Source organism: Bombina bombina, chromosome 3, assembly GCF_027579735.1.
Source record: "Bombina bombina isolate aBomBom1 chromosome 3, aBomBom1.pri, whole genome shotgun sequence".
Classification (NCBI taxonomy): Eukaryota; Metazoa; Chordata; class Amphibia; order Anura; family Bombinatoridae; genus Bombina; species Bombina bombina.
Genome location: NC_069501.1, coordinates 507,721,943 through 507,743,561, shown reverse-complemented (window position 1 = coordinate 507,743,561; position 21,619 = coordinate 507,721,943). Strand labels below are relative to the sequence as shown.

At 39.6% G+C, this 21,619-nt stretch overlaps 1 protein-coding gene across 2 annotated transcripts in view; it reads left to right on the top strand.

The window, feature by feature from the left end:
- The window catches only part of ADIPOR1 (adiponectin receptor 1), a 454,062-nt gene extending 432,864 nt beyond the window's left edge, over nt 1-21,198 (top strand). For both annotated transcript variants that reach the window (XM_053706909.1, XM_053706910.1), the window contains one exon: nt 19,439-21,198. In XM_053706909.1, coding sequence (XP_053562884.1) covers nt 19,439-19,567 — 129 coding nt within the window. In that variant the 3' untranslated portion in view covers nt 19,568-21,198. The remainder of the gene's footprint in view (nt 1-19,438) is intronic.
- Nucleotides 21,199-21,619: the final 421 nt, after the last annotated feature.

The window sequence follows — 21,619 nt, the reverse complement described above, 5'->3', positions numbered from 1 at the left end:
TTTCTTTCCCGTGTCCCAGTAAATCCAGTAAAAGTTCAAGCATTTCTGAAATGTGTTTCAGATCTAGAGTTGACTGGAGTAATTATGCCAGTTCCAGTTCCGGAACAGGGGATGGGGTTTTATTCAAATCTCTTCATTGTACCAAAGAAGGAGAATTCTTTCAGACCAGTTCTGGATCTAAAAATATTGAATCATTATGTAAGGATACCAACATTCAAGATGGTAACTGTAAGGACTATCTTACCTTTTGTTCAGCAAGGGAATTATATGTCCACAATAGATTTACAGGATGCATATCTGCATATTCCGATTCATCCAGATCATTATCAGTTCCTGAGATTCTCGTTTCTGGACAAGCATTACCAGTTTGTGGCTCTGCCGTTTGGCCTAGCTACAGCTCCAAGAATTTTTACAAAGGTTCTCGGTGCCCTGCTGTCTGTAATCAGAGAACAGGGTATTGTGGTATTTCCTTATTTGGACGATATCTTGGTACTTGCTCAGTCTTTACATTTAGCAGAATCTCATACGAATCGACTTGTGTTGTTTCTTCAAGATCATGGTTGGAGGATCAATTTACCAAAAAGTTCTTTGATTCCTCAGACAAGGGTAACCTTTCTGGGTTTCCAGATGGATTCAGTGTCCATGACTCTGTCTTTAACAGACAAGAGACGTCTAAAGTTGATTGCAGCTTGTCGAAACCTTCAGTCACAATCATTCCCTTCGGTAGCCTTATGCATGGAAATTCTAGGTCTTATGACTGCTGCATCGGACGCGATCCCCTTTGCTCGTTTTCACATGCGACCTCTTCAGCTCTGTATGCTGAAGCAATGGTGCAAGGATTACACGAAGATATCTCAATTAATATCTTTAAAACCGATTGTTCGACACTCTCTAACATGGTGGACAGATCACCATCGTTTAATTCAGGGGGCTTCTTTTGTGCTTCCGACCTGGACTGTAATTTCAACAGATGCAAGTCTCACAGGTTGGGGAGCTGTGTGGGGATCTCTGACGGCACAAGGAGTTTGGGAATCTCAGGAGGTGAGATTACCGATCAATATTTTGGAACTCCGTGCAATTTTCAGAGCTCTTCAGTTTTGGCCTCTTCTGAAGAGAGAATCGTTCATTTGTTTTCAGACAGACAATGTCACAACTGTGGCATACATCAATCATCAAGGAGGGACTCACAGTCCTCTGGCTATGAAAGAAGTATCTCGAATTTTGGTTTGGGCGGAATCCAGCTCCTGTCTAATCTCTGCGGTTCATATCCCAGGTGTAGACAATTGGGAAGCGGATTATCTCAGTCGCCAAACGTTGCATCCGGGCGAATGGTCTCTTCACCCAGAGGTATTTCTTCAGATTGTTCAAATGTGGGAACTTCCAGAAATAGACCTGATGGCGTCCCATCTAAACAAGAAACTTCCCAGGTATCTGTCCAGATCCCGGGATCCTCAGGCAGAGGCAGTGGATGCATTATCACTTCCTTGGAAGTATCATCCTGCCTATATCTTTCCGCCTCTAGTTCTTCTTCCAAGAGTAATCTCCAAGATTCTGAAGGAATGCTCGTTTGTTCTGCTGGTAGCTCCGGCATGGCCTCACAGGTTTTGGTATGCGGATCTTGTCCGGATGGCCTCTTGCCAACCGTGGACTCTTCCGTTAAGACCAGACCTTCTGTCACAAGGTCCTTTTTTCCATCAGGATCTGAAATCCTTAAATTTAAAGGTATGGAGATTGAACGCTTGATTCTTGGTCAAAGAGGTTTCTCTGACTCTGTGATTAATACTATGTTACAGGCTCGTAAATCTGTATCTAGGGAGATATATTATAGAGTCTGGAAGACTTATATTTCTTGGTGTCTTTCTCATCATTTTTCCTGGCATTCTTTTAGAATACCGAGAATTTTACAGTTTCTTCAGGATGGTTTAGATAAGGGTTTGTCCGCAAGTTCTTTGAAAGGACAAATCTCTGCTCTTTCTGTTCTTTTTCACAGAAAGATTGCTATTCTTCCTGATATTCATTGTTTTGTACAAGCTTTGGTTCGTATAAAACCTGTCATTAAGTCAATTTCTCCTCCTTGGAGTTTGAATTTGGTTCTGGGAGCTCTTCAAGCTCCTCCGTTTGAACCTATGCATTCATTGGACATTAAATTACTTTCTTGGAAAGTTTTGTTCCTTTTGGCCATCTCTTCTGCCAGAAGAGTTTCTGAATTATCTGCTCTTTCTTGTGAGTCTCCTTTTCTGATTTTTCATCAGGATAAGGCGGTGTTGCGAACTTCTTTTGAATTTTTACCTAAAGTTGTGAATTCCAACAACATTAGTAGAGAAATTGTGGTTCCTTCATTATGTCCTAATCCTAAGAATTCTAAGGAGAAATCGTTGCATTCTTTGGATGTTGTTAGAGCTTTGAAATATTATGTTGAAGCTACGAAATCTTTTCGTAAGACTTCTAGTCTATTTGTTATCTTTTCCGGTTCTAGAAAAGGCCAGAAAGCTTCTGCCATTTCTTTGGCATCTTGGTTGAAATCTTTGATTCATCTTGCCTATGTTGAGTCGGGTAAAACTCCGCCTCAGAGAATTACAGCTCATTCTACTAGGTCAGTTTCTACTTCCTGGGCGTTTAGGAATGAAGCTTCGGTTGACCAGATCTGCAAAGCAGCAACTTGGTCCTCTTTGCATACTTTTACTAAATTCTACCATTTTGATGTATTTTCTTCTTCTGAAGCAGTTTTTGGTAGAAAAGTACTTCAGGCAGCGGTTTCAGTTTGAATCTTCTGCTTATGTTTTTCGTTAAACTTTATTTTGGGTGTGGATTATTTTCAGCAGGAATTGGCTGTCTTTATTTTATCCCTCCCTCTCTAGTGACTATTGTGTGGAAAGATCCACATCTTGGGTAGTCATTATCCCATACGTCACTAGCTCATGGACTCTTGCTAATTACATGAAAGAAAACATAATTTATGTAAGAACTTACCTGATAAATTCATTTCTTTCATATTAGCAAGAGTCCATGAGGCCCGCCCTTTTTTTGTGGTGGTTATGATTTTGTATAAAGCACAATTATTCCAATTCCTTATTTTATATGCTTTCGCACTTTTTTATCACCCCACTTCTTGGCTATTCGTTAAACTGAATTGTGGGTGTGGTGAGGGGTGTATTTATAGGCATTTTGAGGTTTGGGAAACTTTGCCCCTCCTGGTAGGAATGTATATCCCATACGTCACTAGCTCATGGACTCTTGCTAATATGAAAGAAATGAATTTATCAGGTAAGTTCTTACATAAATTATGTTTTTCGTGCCTTTCGAAACTTCAAGGCAAGTGCGGCATCAACTTCCTCTAATGCAAAACAAGAGGGAACTTTTGCTCAGTCCAAGACGGTCTGGAGATTTAACCAGACCTGGAACAAGGGTAATCAGGCCAAAAAGCCTGCTGCTGCCTCTAAGACAGCATGAAGGAACGGCCCCCTATCCGATAACGGATCTAGTAGGGGGCAGACTTTCACTCTTCGCCCAGGCGTGGGCAAGAGATGTCCAGGATCCCTGGGCGTTGGAAATTATATCCCAGGGATATCTTCTGGACTTAAGGCTTCCCCCCACAAGGAAGATTTCCCCTTTCACAATTATCTGCAAACCAGATAAAAAGAGAGGCATTCTTACACTGTGTACAAGACCTCCTAGTTATGGGAGTGATCCATCCAGTTCCAAAAGAGGAACAGGGATTTTACTCAAATCTGTTTGTGGTTCCCAAAAAAGAGGGAACCTTCAGACCAATTTTGGATCTAAAGATCTTAAACAAATTCCTCAGAGTTCCATCATTCAAGATGGAGACTATTCGTACCATCCTACCTATGATCCAGGAGGGTCAATACATGACTACAGTGGATTTAAAGGATGCTTATCTTCACATTCCGATACACAAAGATCATCATCGGTTTCTCAGGTTTGCCTTCCTAGACAGGCATTACCAGTTTGTAGCTCTTCCCTTTGGGTTAGCTACAGCCCCAAGAATTTTTACGAAGGTTCTGGGGTCGCTTCTGGCGGTCCTAAGGCCGCGGGGCATAGCAGTGGCCCCTTATTTAGACGACATCCTGATTCAGGCGTCAAACTTCCAAATTGCCAAGTCTCATACGGACATAGTGTTGGCATTTCTGAGGTCGCATGGGTGGAAGGTGAACGAGGAAAAGAGTTCTCTATCCCCCCTTACAAGAGTTTCCTTCCTAGGGACTCTGATAGATTCTGTAGAAATGAAAATTTACCTGACGGAGTCCAGGTTATCAAAACTTCTAAACTCCTGCCGTGTTCTTTATTCCATTCCTCGCCCTTCGGTGGCTCAGTGCATGGAAGTAATTAGCTTAATGGTAGCGGCAATGGACATAGTGCCGTTTGCACGCCTACATCTCAGACCGCTGCAACTCTGCATGCTCAGTCAGTGGAATGGGGATTACACAGATTTGTCCCCTCTACTAAATCTGGATCAAGAGACCAGGGATTCTCTTCTCTGGTGGCTATCTCAGGTCCATCTGTCCAAAGGTATGACCTTTCGCAGGCCAGATTGGACAATTGTAACGACAGATGCCAGCCTTCTAGGTTGGGGTGCAGTCTGGAACTCCCTGAAGGCTCAGGGATCGTGGACTCAGGAGGAGTCACTCCTTCCAATAAACATTCTGGAACTAAGAGCGATATTCAATGCTCTTCAGGCTTGGCCTCATCTAGCGACAATGAGGTTCATCAGATTTCAGTCGGACAACATCACGACTGGCTTACATCAACCATCAAGGGGGAACAAGGAGTTCCCTAGCGATGTTAGAAGTCTCAAAGATAATTCGCTGGGCAGAGATTCACTCTTGCCACCTATCAGCTATCCATATCCCAGGTGTAGAGAACTGGGAGGCGGATTTTCTAAGTCGACAGACTTTTCATCCGAGGGAGTGGGAACTCCATCCGGAGGTGTTTGCACAATTGGTTCATCGTTGGGGCAAACCAGAACTGGATCTCATGGCGTCTCGCCAGAACGCCAATCTTCCTTGTTACGGATCCAGGTCCAGGGACCCCAAGGCAACGTTGATAGATGCTCTAGCAGCGCCTTGGTCCTTCAACCTGGCTTATGTGTTTCCATCGTTCCTCTGCTCCCTCGTCTGATTGCCAAAATCAAGCAGGAGAGAGCATCGGTGATCTTGATAGCGCCTGCGTGGCCATGCAGGACTTGGTATGCAGATCTGGTGGACATGTCATCCTTTCCACCATGGACTCTGCCGCTGAGACAGGACCTTCTACTTCAAGGTCCTTTCAACCATCCAAATCTAATTTCTCTGAGGCTGACTGCCTGGAGATTGAACGCTTGATTTTATCAAAGCGTGGTTTCTCCGAGTCAGTCATTGATACCTTAATTCAGGCACGAAAGCCTGTCACCAGGAAAATTTATCATAAGATATGGCGTAAATATCTTTATTGGTGTGAATCCAAGGGCTACTCATGGAGTAAGGTCAGGATTCCCAGGATATTATCTTTTCTCCAAGAAGGATTGGAGAAAGGATTGTCAGCTAGTTCCTTAAAGGGACAGATTTCTGCGCTATCTATTCTTTTGCACAAGCGTCTGGCGGATGTCCCAGACGTTCAGGCATTTTGTCAGGCTTTAGTTAGAATCAAGCATGTGTTTAAACCTGTTGCTCCACCATGGAGTTTAAATTTGGTTCTTAAAGTTCTTCAGGGGGTTCCGTTTGAACCTCTTCATTCCATAGATATCAAACTTTTTTCTTGGAAAGTTATTTTTTTGGTAGCTATTTCCTCGGCTTGTAGAGTTTCCGAGTTATCTGCCCTTACAATGTGATTCTCCTTATCTGATCTTCCATGCAGATAAGGTAGTTCTGCGTACCAAACCTGGGTTTCTACCTAAGGTGGTATCTAATAAGAATATCAATCAAGAGATTGTTGTTCCGTCTTTGTGTCCTAATTCTTCTTCAAAGAAGGAATGTCTATTACACAATCTGGACGTGGTTCGTGCTTTAAAGTTTTACTTACAAGCTACTAAAGATTTTCGTCAAACATCTGCTTTGTTTGTTGTCTACTTTGGACAGAGGAGAGGTCAAAAGGCTTCGGCAACCTCTCTTTCTTTTTGGCTAAAAAGCATAATCCGCTTAGCCTATGAGACTGCTGGCCAGCAGCCTCCAGAAAGGATTACAGCTCATTCTACTACAGCTGTGGCTTCCACATGGGCCTTTAAAAATGAGGCTTCTGTTGAACAGATTTGCAAGGCGGCGACTTGGTCTTCGCTTCATACTTTTTCAAAATTCTACAAATTTGATACTTTTGCTTCTTCTGAGGCTATTTTTGGGAGAAAGGTTTTACAGGCAGTGGTACCTTCCGTTTAAGTACCTGCCTTGTCCCTCCCTTCATTCGTGTACTTTAGCTTTGGTATTCCACAAGTAATGGATGATCCGTGGACTGGATACACCTTACAAGAGAAAACATAATTTATGCTTACCTGATAAATGTATTTCTCTTGTGGTGTATCCAGTCCACGGCCCGCCCTGTCATTTTAAGGCAGGTATTTTTTAACTTTAAACTACATTCACCACTGCACCCTATGGTTTCTCCTTTCTCTGTTTGTTTTCGGTCGAATGACTGGATATGGCAGTTAGGGGAGGAGCTATATAGACGGCTCTGCTGTGGGTGTCCTCTTGCAACTTCCTGTTGGGAATGAGAATATCCCACAAGTAATGGATGATCCGTGGACTGGATACACCACAAGAGAAATAAATTTATCAGGTAAGCATAAATTATGTTTTTCTGGTCTTATGAAAGGACATAAATCCTCTGCTATTTCTTTAGCCTCTTGGTTGAAACCTTTGATTAACAAAGCTTATTTGGAGGTGGGTCAGTCTCTGCCTCAGAGAATTACAGCTCATTCTACTAGATCAGTTGCCACATCTTGGACTTTCGAGAATGAAGCTTCAGTTGATCAGATTTGCAAGATGGCCACTTGGTATTCTCTGCATACCTTTACAGAACTTTAACATTTCGATGTTTTTGATTTGTCAGAAGCAACTTTTGTTAGGTTCTTCAGGCAGTTGTCCCAGTTTAATAATTGTGCCTATATTTTAACTTTTTGTCATAAAAGACATTATTTTGGGTTTTGGATTATCTCTCAGCGACAAAAGCTGTTTTTATTTTATCCCTCCCTTTATTGTTACTTGTGGACATCTTGTGTATTATATCCCATACGTAACCGCCCGTGGACTCTTGCCACCTATGTGAAAGAAAACATAATTTATGTAAAAACTTACCTTATTAATTAATTTCTTTCATGGTGGCGAGAGTCCATGAGGCCCCACCCATTTGGGGTTATTTTTTTATTTTTTATTTTAAGCACATCTTTTTTCCTGCTCCTCATTTTTGGTTTTTACTCCTTAAACACCTCACTATTTGTTAAACTGAGTTATGGGTGAGTTGGTAGGGGTATTTATAGGCTTTGAGGTTTGAGAAACTTTGCCTCCTCCTGGTAGTAATGTATATCCCAAACGTAACAGTTTGTGGACTCTCGCCACCATGAAATAAATTAATTTATCAGGTAAGTTATTTTCCCAAACTGTTATACTTATTTTAAATGATCCCACTCTATTAAGAAAGACAGCCCTAAATTCCTCCATAATAGCATTTATCTGAAATATAAATAAACCCTGAATAAGTTGTACAAAACTGATGGCTAATACATCTTGCGGAGGCTTTTGCCTACCTAATCTAGAACTGTATAATTGGACAGTACTGAGCATGTATTTATTAGAATAGGTTAGTAGACAGTAAAACTTTACACTCACTGAGATAGAATCCGATATTGCATTGTCATTGGCAACGCTGCCCCACGAAGGAAGGACAAATACCCAAACTAATTTTCTACCTATAAGTGAACCCCTGCAAGCTTGGAATAAATTAATCAGATGGTTAAATGACCACTAAAGTTAAAGTTTCATGATTCAGATAGAGCACAGAATTGTAAGCAACTTTACAATTCACTTTTATTATCAAAATGTGCACAATCTTTTTATATGCACACTTTCTGAGGCACCAGCTCCTACTGAGCATGTACAATTGTTCACTATAAATACGTATATGTATTTTGTGATTGGCTGATGGCTGTCACATGATACAGGGGAAAGGAAAATTAAACTAACTTTGAAATTTGTCAGAAAAAAATCTACACCCAAGAGACATCCTCACATCTGTTCTCATATTTTCAGGCTCTTTACTACATTCACAAACTTTTAAAACACAAGGGTAATCCTAAAAATATACAGAATAGTAACTCTTTCAAAATGGCCTTTACTCCATATCTCACATTTGTAAACTGTTAATGAATAACGTAATGATCTAAAGGTATCTGCTCTGTCATTGCTGCGAGATTCACTGTAGAGAGAAATATATTACAGGTGTGAGACAAAATGCAGATATGCTCGTAAAAGACTATTTAATCCTAATTATTAAAATGTTGGATGGAGAAAATGTTTACGTTTAAAACTATGTTTAAAATAAGTAAAATGTAAAAATATTTAAACGGGCATAAAGCCCCAAAAATTTTTTTTCATGATTTAAATAGAGCATGCAACTTTCTTTTACAATTTACTCTGTCTCATATTTGTTTCATTTTCTTGGTGTCGAGCATCAATGCACTATAGGAGCATCAATACACTACTGGGAGTTAGCTGAACGCATCAGGTGAGCTAGTGACAAGAGGCATATACAGTATGTCCAGCTAACAATCAGCAGCTAGGTCCCTGTAGGGCATTGTTGCTTCTGACCTACCTTTGTATGCTTTTCAATAAATGATACCAAGAGAATGAAGCAAATTAGATAATACAATGTGTTTGTATTTATATGTGTGTATATATATATATTTATATATATATTTATATATATATATATATATATATATATATATATATATATATATATATATATATATATATATATATATATATATATATATATATACAGAGTGGATATAAAAAGTCTACACACCCCTGTTAAAATTTCAGGTTTCAGTGATGTAATAAAATGAGACAAAGATAAATCATTTCAGAACTTTTTCCACCTTTAATGTGACCTATAAACTGTACAACTTAATTGAAAAACAAACTGAAACTTCTAGGTGGAGGGAAGTAAAAATAAAATAATATGGTTGCATAAGTTAGAACATGTGGGATTCAGGGGTGACAGAGTAATATATTGACAGGTATTGTCTTAATGTGGCTATGCTTGTGTATTAAATACATACATTCTTATAATATTTTTAGAGATCAATACCTGTTGTGGAGTCTTAATTTAAGCAGAACAGAACAACTAGTAGAACTAACTGTAAAGAAGAGTACAATTTAGTGTATAGAAATAAGCTCCACAAATGTAAATTGAGGAAAAACTCTGCATATAATTCAATAGGATAAGTAGAAAAATGTCAGTTAAGAAGTTCCATCACATTCATTCTTTAAATCCTTTTTCTTCTGTTAAGTGTGATCAGTCCACGGGTCATCATTACTTCTGGGATATTACTCCTCCCCAACAGGAAGTGCAAGAGGATTCACCCAGCAGAGCTGCATATAGCTCCTCCCCTCTACGTCACCCCCAGTCATTCTCTTGCACCCAACGACTAGATAGGATGTGTGAGAGGACTATGGTGATTTTATTTAGTTTTATTTCTTCAATCAAAAGTTTGTTATTTTTTAATAGCACCGGAGTGTGTTATTCCTTCTCTGGTGGAGTTTGAAGAAGAATCTACCAGAGTTTTTACTATGATTTTAGCCGGAGTTGTTAAGATCATATTGCTGTTTCTCGGCCATCTGAGGAGAGGTAAACTTCAGATCAGGGGACAGCGGGCAGTTTAATCTGCAAAGAGGTATGTAGCAGTTTTTATTTTCCGACAATGGAATTGATGAGAAAATCCTGCCATACCGTCATAATATCATGTATGTATATTTAACATTTGAGTATTCTGGGGAATGGTACTTCACTGGAATTACACTGTGTATATAAGACTTTAGCCTAATTGCAAAGCAACAGGTTTTTTAATAACTCTTAATTTATGTTAAACGTTTTTGCTGGAATGTAAAATCGTTTTCATTTTTTGAGGTACTGGGTGAATAAAATGTTTGGGCACTATTTTTCCACTTGGCAGTTGCTTGATCTAATTATGACAGTTTACTGATCTCTCTCACTGTTGTGTGTGAGGGGGAGGGACCTTTTTTGGCGCTTTTGCTACGCATCAAAAATTTCAGTCAGAAGCTCATTGTTTTTTCCTGCATGTTCCGGTTTATCTCTACAGAACTCAGGGGTCTTCAAAGCTTGTTTGAGGGAAGTAATCTAACAGAGCTGTGAGATTATAGTTGACTGTGATAAAAAAACGTTTATTCTTTAACTTTTTTATGCCATCAGGGTTAGTTTTTCTTTGCTAATGGGAACAAACCTTTGCTAAATTGTGTTTTGTTTTTCAAAGTTTATTGATTTCAACTGTTATATATCCTTCAGTGCTTCTTAAAGCACAGTACGTTTTTTCATTGTGTTTTACTTGAATAATATTTCCAAGTTGCAAGTTTATTTGCTAGTGTGTTAAACATGTCTGATTCAGAGGATGAGACCTGTACTATTTGTGCCAACCCCAAAGTGGAGCCCAATAGAAATTTATGTACTAACTGTATTGATGCTACTTTAAATAAAAGTCAATCTGTACAAATTGAACAAATTTCACCAAACAACGAGGGGAGAGTTATGCCGACTAACTCGCCTCACGTGACAGTACCTGCATCTCCCGCTCGGGGGGTGCGCGATATGGTGGCGCCCAGTACATCTGGGCGGCCATTACAAATAACATTACAAGATATGGCTACTGTTATGACTGAGGTTTTGGCTAAATTACCAGAACTAAGAGGCAAGCGTGACCACTCTGGGGTGAGAACAGAGTGCGCTGATAATGCTAGGGCCATGTCAGATACTGCGTCACAACTTGCAGAACATGAGGACGGAGAGCTTCATTCTGCGGCTGACGGTTCTGATCCAAACAGATTGGATTCAGATATTTCAAATTTTAAATTTAAGCTGGAAAACCTCCGTGTATTACTAGGGGAGGTGTTAGCGGCCCTGAATGATTGTAACACAGTTGCAATACCAGAGAAAATGTGTAGGTTGGATAAATATTTTGCTGTACCAACAAGTACTGACGTTTTTCCTATACCTAAGAGACTAACTGAAATTATTACTAAGGAGTGGGATAGACCCGGTGTGCCGTTCTCACCCCCTCCGATATTTAGAAAGATGTTTCCAATAGACACCGCAACACGGGACTTATGGCAAACGGTCCCTAAGGTGGAGGGAGCAGTTTCTACTTTAGCTAAGCGTACCACTATCCCGGTAGAGGATAGCTGTGCCTTTTCAGATCCAATGGATAAAAAGTTAGAGGGTTACCTTAAGAAAATGTTTGTTCAACAAGGTTTTATATTGCAACCCCTTGCATGCATTGCGCCGGTCACAGCTGCAGCGGCATTCTGGATTGAGTCTCTAGAAGAGAACCTTAGTTCAGCTACGCTGGACGACATTTCGGACAGGCTTAGAATACTTAAGCTAGCTAATTCATTCATTTCGGAAGCCGTAGTACATTTAACTAAACTTACGGCTAAGAATTCCGGATTCGCCATTCAGGCGCGTAGAGCACTGTGGCTAAAATCCTGGTCAGCTGATGTAACTTCTAAGTCCAAATTACTTAATATACCTTTCAAGGGACAGACCTTATTTGGGCCCGGTTTGAAAGAAATTATCGCTGACATTACAGGAGGTAAGGGCCACGCCCTGCCTCAAGACAAAGCCAAACCTAAGGCTAGACAGTCTAATTTTCGTTCCTTTCGGAATTTCAAAGCAGGAGCAGCATCAACTTCCACTGCTCCAAAACAAGAAGGATCTGGTACTCGCTACAGACAAGGCTGGAGACCTAACCAGTCCTGGAACAAGGGCAAGCAGGCCAGGAAACCTGCTGCTGCCCCTAAAACAGCATGAATTGAGGACCCCCGATCCGGGATCGGATCTAGTGGGGGGCAGACTTTCTCTCTTCGCCCAGGCTTGGGCAAGAGATGTCCAGGATCCCTGGGCGCTAGAGATAATATCTCAGGGATACCTTCTGGACTTCAAATACTCTCCTCCAAGAGAGAGATTTCATCTGTCAAGGTTGTCAACAAACCAAACAAAGAAAGAAGCGTTTCTACGCTGCATACAAGAACTATTGTTAATGGGAGTAATCCATCCAGTTCCACGGTCGGAACAGGGACAGGGGTTTTACTCAAATCTGTTTGTGGTTCCCAAAAAAGAGGGAACTTTCAGACCAATCCTGGATTTAAAGATCCTAAACAAATTCCTAAGAGTTCCATCATTCAAAATGGAGACTATTCGGACAATTTTACCCATGATCCAAGAAGGTCAGTACATGACCACAGTGGATTTAAAGGATGCTTACCTTCACATACCGATTCACAAAGATCATTTCCAGGAATCTAAGGTTTGCCTTTCTAGACAGGCATTACCAGTTTGTAGCTCTTCCATTCGGATTGGCTACAGCTCCAAGAATCTTCACAAAGGTTCTAGGTGCTCTTCTGGCGGTACTAAGACCGCGGGGAATTTCGGTAGCTCCGTACCTAGACGACATTCTGATACAAGCTTCAAGCTTTCAAACTGCCAAGTCTCATACAGAGTTAGTACTGGCTTTTCTAAGGTCACATGGATGGAAGGTGAACGAAAAGAAAAGTTCACTCGTTCCACTCACAAGAGTTCCCTTCCTGGGGACTCTTATAGATTCTGTAGAAATGAAGATTTACCTGACAGAGGACAGGTTAACAAGACTTCAAAGTGCTTGCCGCACCCTTCATTCCATTCAACACCCGTCAGTTGCTCAATGCATGGAGGTAATCGGCTTAATGGTAGCGGCAATGGACATAGTGCCATTTGCTCGCTTACACCTCAGACCACTGCAACTATGCATGCTAAGTCAGTGGAATGGGGATTACTCAGACTTGTCCCCTTCTCTGAATCTGGATCAAGAGACCAGAAATTCTCTTCTATGGTGGCTTTCTCGGCCACATCTGTCCAGGGGGATGCCATTCAGCAGACCAGATTGGACAATTGTAACAACAGACGCCAGCCTTCTAGGTTGGGGTGCCGTCTGGAATTCTCTGAAGGCTCAGGGACAATGGAGTCAGGAGGAGAGTCTCCTGCCAATAAACATTCTGGAATTGAGAGCAGTTCTCAATGCCCTCCTGGCTTGGCCCCAGTTGACAACTCGGGGGTTCATCAGGTTTCAGTCGGACAACATCACGACTGTAGCTTACGTCAACCATCAGGGAGGGACAAGGAGCTCCCTAGCAATGATGGAAGTATCAAAGATAATTCGCTGGGCAGAGTCTCACTCTTGCCACCTGTCAGCAATCCACATCCCGGGAGTGGAGAACTGGGAGGCGGATTTCTTAAGTCGTCAGACTTTTCATCCGGGGGAGTGGGAACTTCATCCGGAGGTCTTTGCCCAAATACTTCGACGTTGGGGCAAACCAGAGATAGATCTCATGGCGTCTCGACAGAACGCCAAGCTTCCTCGTTACGGGTCCAGATCCAGGGATCCAGGAGCAGTCCTAATAGATGCCCTGACAGCACCTTGGGACTTCAGGATGGCTTATGTGTTTCCACCCTTCCCGATGCTTCCTCGATTGATTGCCAGAATCAAACAGGAGAGAGCATCAGTGATTCTAATAGCACCTGCATGGCCACGCAGGACTTGGTATGCAGACCTGGTGGACATGTCATCCTGTCCACCTTGGTCTCTACCTCTGAAACAGGATCTCCTGATACAGGGTCCTTTCAAACATCAAAATCTAACTTCTCTGAAGCTGACTGCTTGGAAATTGAACGTTTGATTTTATCAAGACGTGGGTTTTCTGAGTCAGTTATTGACACCTTAATACAGGCTAGGAAGCCTGTTACCAGAAAGATTTACCATAAGATATGGCGTAAATACCTATATTGGTGTGAATCCAAAGGTTACTCTTGGAGTAAGGTTAGGATTCCTAGGATATTGTCCTTTCTACAAGAAGGTTTAGAAAAGGGTTTATCAGCTAGTTCATTAAAGGGACAGATCTCAGCTCTGTCTATTCTGTTACACAAACGTCTGTCAGAAGTGCCAGACGTTCAGGCTTTTTGTCAGGCTTTGGCGAGGATTAAGCCTGTGTTTAAAACTGTTGCTCCGCCATGGAGTTTAAACCTTGTTCTTAACGTTTTACAGGGCGTTCCATTTGAACCCCTCCATTCCATTGATATAAAGTTGTTATCTTGGAAAGTTCTATTTTTAATGGCTATTTCCTCGGCTCGAAGAGTCTCTGAGTTATCACCCTTACATTGTGATTCTCCTTATTTGATTTTTCATTCAGATAAGGTAGTTCTGCGTACTAAACCTGGGTTCTTACCTAAAGTAGTCACTAACAGGAATATCAATCAGGAGATTGTTGTTCCTTCTTTGTGCCCAAATCCTTCTTCGAAGAAGGAACGTCTACTACACAATCTGGACGTAGTTCGTGCCCTAAAATTTTACTTACAGGCAACTAAGGAATTTCAACAAACATCTTCTCTGTTTGTCGTGTACTCTGGTCAGAGGAGAGGTCAAAAGGCTTCTGCTACCTCTCTTTCCTTTTGGCTTCGTAGTATAATACGTTTAGCTTATGAGACTGCTGGACAGCAGCCTCCTGAAAGGATTACAGCTCATTCTACTAGAGCTGTGGCTTCCACTTGGGCCTTCAAGAATGAGGCCTCTGTTGAACAGATTTGCAAGGCTGCAACTTGGTCTTCGCTTCATACTTTTTCCAAATTTGACACTTTTGCTTCCTCGGAGGCTATTTTTGGGAGAAAGGTTCTTCAGGCAGTGGTTCCTTCTGTATAAAGAGCCTGGCTATCCCTCCCGTCATCCGTGTACTTTTGCTTTGGTATTGGTATCCCAGAAGTAATGATGACCCGTGGACTGATCACACTTAACAGAAGAAAACATAATTTATGCTTACCTGATAAATTCCTTTCTTCTGTAGTGTGATCAGTCCACGGCCCGCCCTGGTTTTAAGGCAGGCAGTTATTTTTTAAATTATACTCCAGTCACCACTACACCCTTGGTTTCTCCTTTCTCGTTGGTCCTTGGTCGAATGACTGGGGGTGACGTAGAGGGGAGGAGCTATATGCAGCTCTGCTGGGTGAATCCTCTTGCACTTCCTGTTGGGGAGGAGTAATATCCCAGAAGTAATGATGACCCGTGGACTGATCACACTACAGAAGAAAGGAATTTATCAGGTAAGCATAAATTATGTTATTATATAAACTAGGAACAACCATGCATACAATAGCAAAGGCAAGATAGATTAAAAACACTAAAACCAGGTAATTATTAAATGTCAAGGTGCTGAAACAAATATCTGCTATCTAATCTAGCAGCCAACAGTCAGAAATTTAGCAGAAATAGACTAAGCCCTTACAATCCGAGGGCTATATTACATTTAACAGTTAAGGCTAAGTCTGAAGGCTGAGAGAGTATTATAAGTATTAATATTTCAACAAATCATAATTTGAACCAAGGTAAGCGGTTAAAAATTGAACAACAAGGAGAGACAGAGCTACTCCTGTTGGACCCCTGACGCGCGTTTCACAAAGAACGCTTCCTCAGAGGGGGTGCGGGCTGCTGCTACTGAGCGTAATTTATTGCACTTAAACGCCCACCTTACAAGCACAATTGGCTAAAACTCGTAATACCAAGAAGCTCAATTGGCTTCTGAAGCCGTCACTCAATTTGACGTTGCCTGACGAATCATGTACACGTGATAAGGAAGAAGGCGTGTGAGGAGGAGTGAATCACTTCGACTAAAAGCACCAATCCTCGATCTCACTTGTCACATTATTGAGGGGTGTGTTGCCGTAAGAGAAGCCGATTGGAAGATCAAATTATGTGAAAACAGTGCCGATGCTAACATCTTTGTTCTTAGGACAACTGTAAAAACTATTATAATGCTTGAATGGCTAATGTCATTGTATCTTTAAGCTGGTTCGGCTTTTGAGGTTGATAATATATGTATTCCTAATGTGATCTACCAATTTATAGATAGTCATTTGCATCACAATTGCAGTTTGTATGGTTATTTTGTGACACAACATAGTTACGTTTCGATTTATTCAACAAAGTAGGTGAATGGATAATAAAAGTGAAGCTAAAATAAGGCTCCCTAAATCATCACAATAACCGAATTGTAGAAAAAAGATATGTATCTATAACTTGTGTTGAAGTGATTATATTTGAGCAATGATAGACTACAGAGAAAACCCTGGGGGAATCATGATCATTCAGTTTAAGATATTTTGTTAGCATTATATATCTTTCTCAGTACCTTAAGGCTGCATAAGATTGTGTATAGACATTGCAGGTATTTCGCTTGATCATGAGAGGTAATCTATATATACATATATATAAATATCTTTACTCTATCATTGCTCAAATATGATCACTTCAACACAAGTTATAGATACATATCTTTTTTTCTACAATTTGGTTATTGTGATGATTTAGGGAGCCTTATTTTAGCTTCACTTTTATTATCCATTCACCTACTTTGTTGAATAAATCGATACTTAACTATGTTGTGTCACAAAATAACCATACAAACTACAATTGTGATGCAAATGACTATAAATTGGTAGATCACATTAGGAATACATATATTATCAACCTCAAAAACCGAACCAACTTAAAGATACAATGACATTAGCCATTCAAGCATTATAATAGTTTTTACAGTTGTCCTAAGAACAAAGATGTTAGCATCGGCACTGTTTACACATCATTTGATCTTTCAATCGGCTTCTCTTACAGCAACACACCCCTCAATAATGTGACAACTGAGATCGAGGATTGGTGCTTTTAGTCGAAGCGATTCACTCCTCACACGCCTTCTTCCTTATCACGTGTACATGATTCGTCAGGCAACGTCAAATTGAGTGACGGCTTCAGAAGCCAATCGAGCTTCTTGGTATTACAAGTTTTAGCCAATTGTGCTTGTAAGGTGGGCGTTTAAGTTCAATAAATTACGCTCAGTAGCAGCGGCCCTCACCCCCTCTGAGGAAGCGTTCTTTGTGAAACGCGCGTCAGGGGTCCGACAGGAGTAGCTCTGTCTCTCCTTGTTGTTCAATTTTTAACCGCTTACCTTGGTTCAAATTATGATTTGTTGAAATATTAATACTTATAATACTCTCTCAGCCTTCAGACTTAGCCTTAACTGTTAAATGTAATATAGCCCTTGGATTGTAAGGGCTTAGTCTATTTCTGCTAAATTTCTGACTGTTGGCTGCTAGATTAGATAGCAGATATTTGTTTCAGCACCTTGACATTTAATAATTACCTGGTTTTATTTTTTTTAATCTATCTTGCCTTTGCTATTGTATGCATGGTTGTTCCTAGTTTTTATAATAAAGGATTTAAAGAATGAATGTGATGGAACTTCTTAACTGACATTTTTCTACTTATCCTATTGTATTATATGCAGAGTTTTTCCTCAATTTACATTTGTGGAGCTTATTTCTATACACTAAATTGTACTCTTCTTTACAGTTAGTTCTACTAGTTGTTCATGGTTGCATAAGTGTGCACACCCTCTTATAACTGGGGATGTAGCTGTGTTTAGAATTGAGCAATCACATTCAAAATCATGTTAAATAGGAGTCAGTACACACCTGCCATCATTTAAAATGCCTCTGATTAACCCCAAATAAAGTTCAGCTGTTCTAGTAGGTCTTTCCTGACATTTTCTTAGTCCAAACCTACAGCAAAAGCCATGTTTTGCAGAGAGCTTCTAAAGACATGGAACACAGTGAAGACAGTCATCATCAAGTGGAGAAAATATGGCGCAACAGTGACATTACCAAGAACTGGACGTCCCTCCAAAATTGATGCAAAGACGAGAAGAAAACTGATGTGGGAGGCTGCCAAGAGGCCTACAGCACCATTAAATGAGCTGCAGGAATATCTGGCAAGTACTGGCTGTGTGGTGCATGTGACAACACTCGCCCGTATTCTTCGTATGTCTGGGCTATGGGGTAGAGTGGGAAGCCTTTGCTAACGAAAAAAAACATCCAAGCCCAGCTAAATGTTGAAAAAACACATCTGAAGTCTCCCAAAAGCATGCCGCAAAAGGTGTTCTGGTTTGATAACCAAAAGATATGTTTGGCGCAAAAACAACACTGCATATAACCAAAAGAACACCATACCCACAGTGAAGCATTTTGGTGGCAGCAGCATGCTTTGGGTCTGTTTTTCTTCAGCTGGAACTGGGGCCTTAGTCAAGGTAGAGGGAATTATGAACAGTTCCAAATACCAGACAATATTGGCACAAAACCTTCAGGCTTCTGCTAGAAAGCTGAACATGAAGAGGAACTTCATCTTTCAGCATGACAACGACCCAAAGCATACATCCAAATCAACAAAGGAATGGCTTCACCAGAAGAAGATTCAAGTTTTGGAATGGCCCAGTCAGACCTGAATCCAATCGAAAATATGTAGGGTGATCTTAAGTGGCCTGTGCACAAGAGATGCCCTCACAATCTGACAGATTTGGAGTGTTTTGCAAAGAAGAGTGGGCAAATCTTGCCAGGTCAAGATGTGCCATGCTGAAAAACTCATACTCAAAAAGACTGAGAGCTATAATAAAATCAAAGGGTGCTTCAATAAAGTATTAGTTTAAGGGTGTGCACACTTATGCAACCATATTATTTTAGTTTTTTATTTCTACTTCCCTCCACCTAAAATATTTTAGTTTGTTTTGCAATTGAGTTGTACAGTTTATAGGTCACATTAAAGGTGGAAAAAGTTCTGAAATGATTTATCTTTGTCTCATTTTTTTACATCACAGAAACATGACATTTTAACAAGGGTGTGTAGACTATATATATATATATATATATATATATATATATACTGTGTATATATATATATATGTATATAGAGAGAGAGAGAGAGAGAGAGAGCAATAATACTCAGATAGAGAAGAAAAAGTTAGATTGTAAGGACTAATGAGCCAGTTTATACTCAAAATGCTTAGATTTAAATCACAAGAGCTATCTGTAAATGTGCACCTTATCCTATTTGTTATAGCTGGTTTGTGAGTAATGTATTGCAGCATTAATACATATTTATGTTAAACAATAAATAAAACATTGCTTCTAAATGTTTGTCTACATTTACCTTTTTCCTACTTCCATCAAGTAACAGTTAATTCATATGTGATACTTTTATTTCATGTTGTAATTCTTTAATTGCTGTAGATATCAATCTAACAAAAATAATTTGAATTATTTAATAGTTATAGTAGTTTATTTCTAATAGTAATAATTTCTTCCTTTTCTACAGTTTCAATCCCATCAAATCTTTCATGTACTGGTTGTAGCAGCAGCATTTATTCACTTCTATGGAGTATCCAACCTGCAAGAATTTCGATATGGCTTAGAAGGTGGCTGTACAGATGATTCCCTTCTGTAACCAGCAATGAGCAACAGGGCACAAGATCTTCACCCTTCCATATTTGGCAGATTTTTAAGTATTACCCAAGAGCTGAATTAGACTACCAACTACAATTTGTTATCTAGACTGGAAAATATTTAAACTGTGGGTCTATTTTGATTGGATGGCATAATTTGGGATGTAATGGTTGCTCATGCATAGCAACCCACAAGAGGAGAAATTTGGCCATTATTATGAATACAAGAAAGTTATAATTTTGTAAAGGAAAATGCCAATGCTAATAATTTGGTTGAAAACTACATTACATGTACATACAGCATTGAAAATATGAGCGAACGTCCCTAAGAGCTAAGTCTAAATAGACTGCTCAAGAGATCTGAAAGACCATTTGCTAGTTAAAACGTTATATGTGGTATCTAAGGTATTCATTTCAGGATAACCAAATCTTGTTTTCTGATATCTTTCTGTTACAGATGCAACCTTGAATAATTTCTGACTTCTTTAAGGTTAATGGATATTGAAGTGGAGTATGTATTTTGGGATTTTATGATGTACAGGCTTTATGCACAATATGCATAATCTAGTTAATGCCTTATATAAATGGCCATTACCCAACTTGGCCTAGAAAACTAACCCTCATTATTCACAACCCTGCAAGATTTATTGAAGACTTTAGTGATATTAACAGCTTGTAATTAAAAGGATGATTTTATTGCCTCTCCTTTTTGTACTTTACAATGTATGTGAAAGCAGCATTTCTTTTCCAAGAGATATATGCTGCATTAAAGAATGATACAAAGTAAGTTTTTATGTGTATATATTTTGCCCAAAAGTGAGTTAGTCCAAGATCTAGAGAAGCCAAATGGCTGCATGACATACAATGATGCAGATTATGTAAATACTGATAACCTGTGATGTATTAAGCTGCTGTATATTTACATTTTTTTGAACATGTTATGTTATATAATCATAAGCATCCCTGTGCACTTAAAATTCTATTTAATGATACGTACCCTATAAAATTGTGGTGATTTTAAGATTCTCATTGTTTGTGTATGTAAATACTCTAGTCACTTGTATACACAGCACAGTATAACTAATATAAATCTGTACCAAGTCTTAAGTAGTGATTTCCACTGATTAGTTATGTTTAGTATTATTATTTAAAGGGACATGAAAGCCATTTTATTTCTTTCAGGATTCAGACATACAATTTTAAACAACTTACCAATTTACTTCTATTATCAAATCTGCTTTATTCCCTTGATATATTTTTGCTGAATGAGGAGCAATGCACTACTAAGAGCTAGCTAAATACATCTAGTCAGCCAATCACAAGAGACAAATGTGTTCAGGGACCTATCACCAGCTTGCTCCCACTAATGTAGGACAGTGTTTCTCAATGTTTTTTGTAGCAAGTACCCCTGGAGGCATTACAGTTGTTTCCTATTTACCTCAACTGTAGCACAAATATCATTAATCTTTACATGAGCAAAAAATGGAAATCATGTGTATTGCTTGATTTCAAAAGCTTGTATCAGATCAGATATATTAATATAGTAAATATATAGGAATCAGATATTTGTTTTATGTTTTCTGAAAATTAATATTTGGCAATATTACAACAGAATAAATATATAAAACACGGATATATAGTCCATTGATATTAATAATTGTTTGAATTGTTTGCAATTAATGTGGATCTTACATTAAAAAAGAGGAAAATAAACTCTTTTCTGTATGATAAGGAAAGTAATTACTTACGTACAATGTTGAGAGTCCACTAGGAGTTGGTCAAGAACCCTCACAAGAGCTTTATCTTCTCCCCACCCAGTTTGTTCTTGGCCTCCAAGGAGAGGGGTGCTTTTCAAGCAAGATTTTTGTCATTTTCTATCTAATCATTTATTAGGAGCTCAGACCTGACTTGAGACCCAGTATCCCTCTTCCATCTTTGCTCATGAAAACATCAGGATATTTTTTCCAAGATTCTGAGTGAAGCAGGGTTAAAGGAATACCTCAGTTATGACATGTCAGTACCCTCACAGGTAAATCTCTGTCATAATTGCCCTC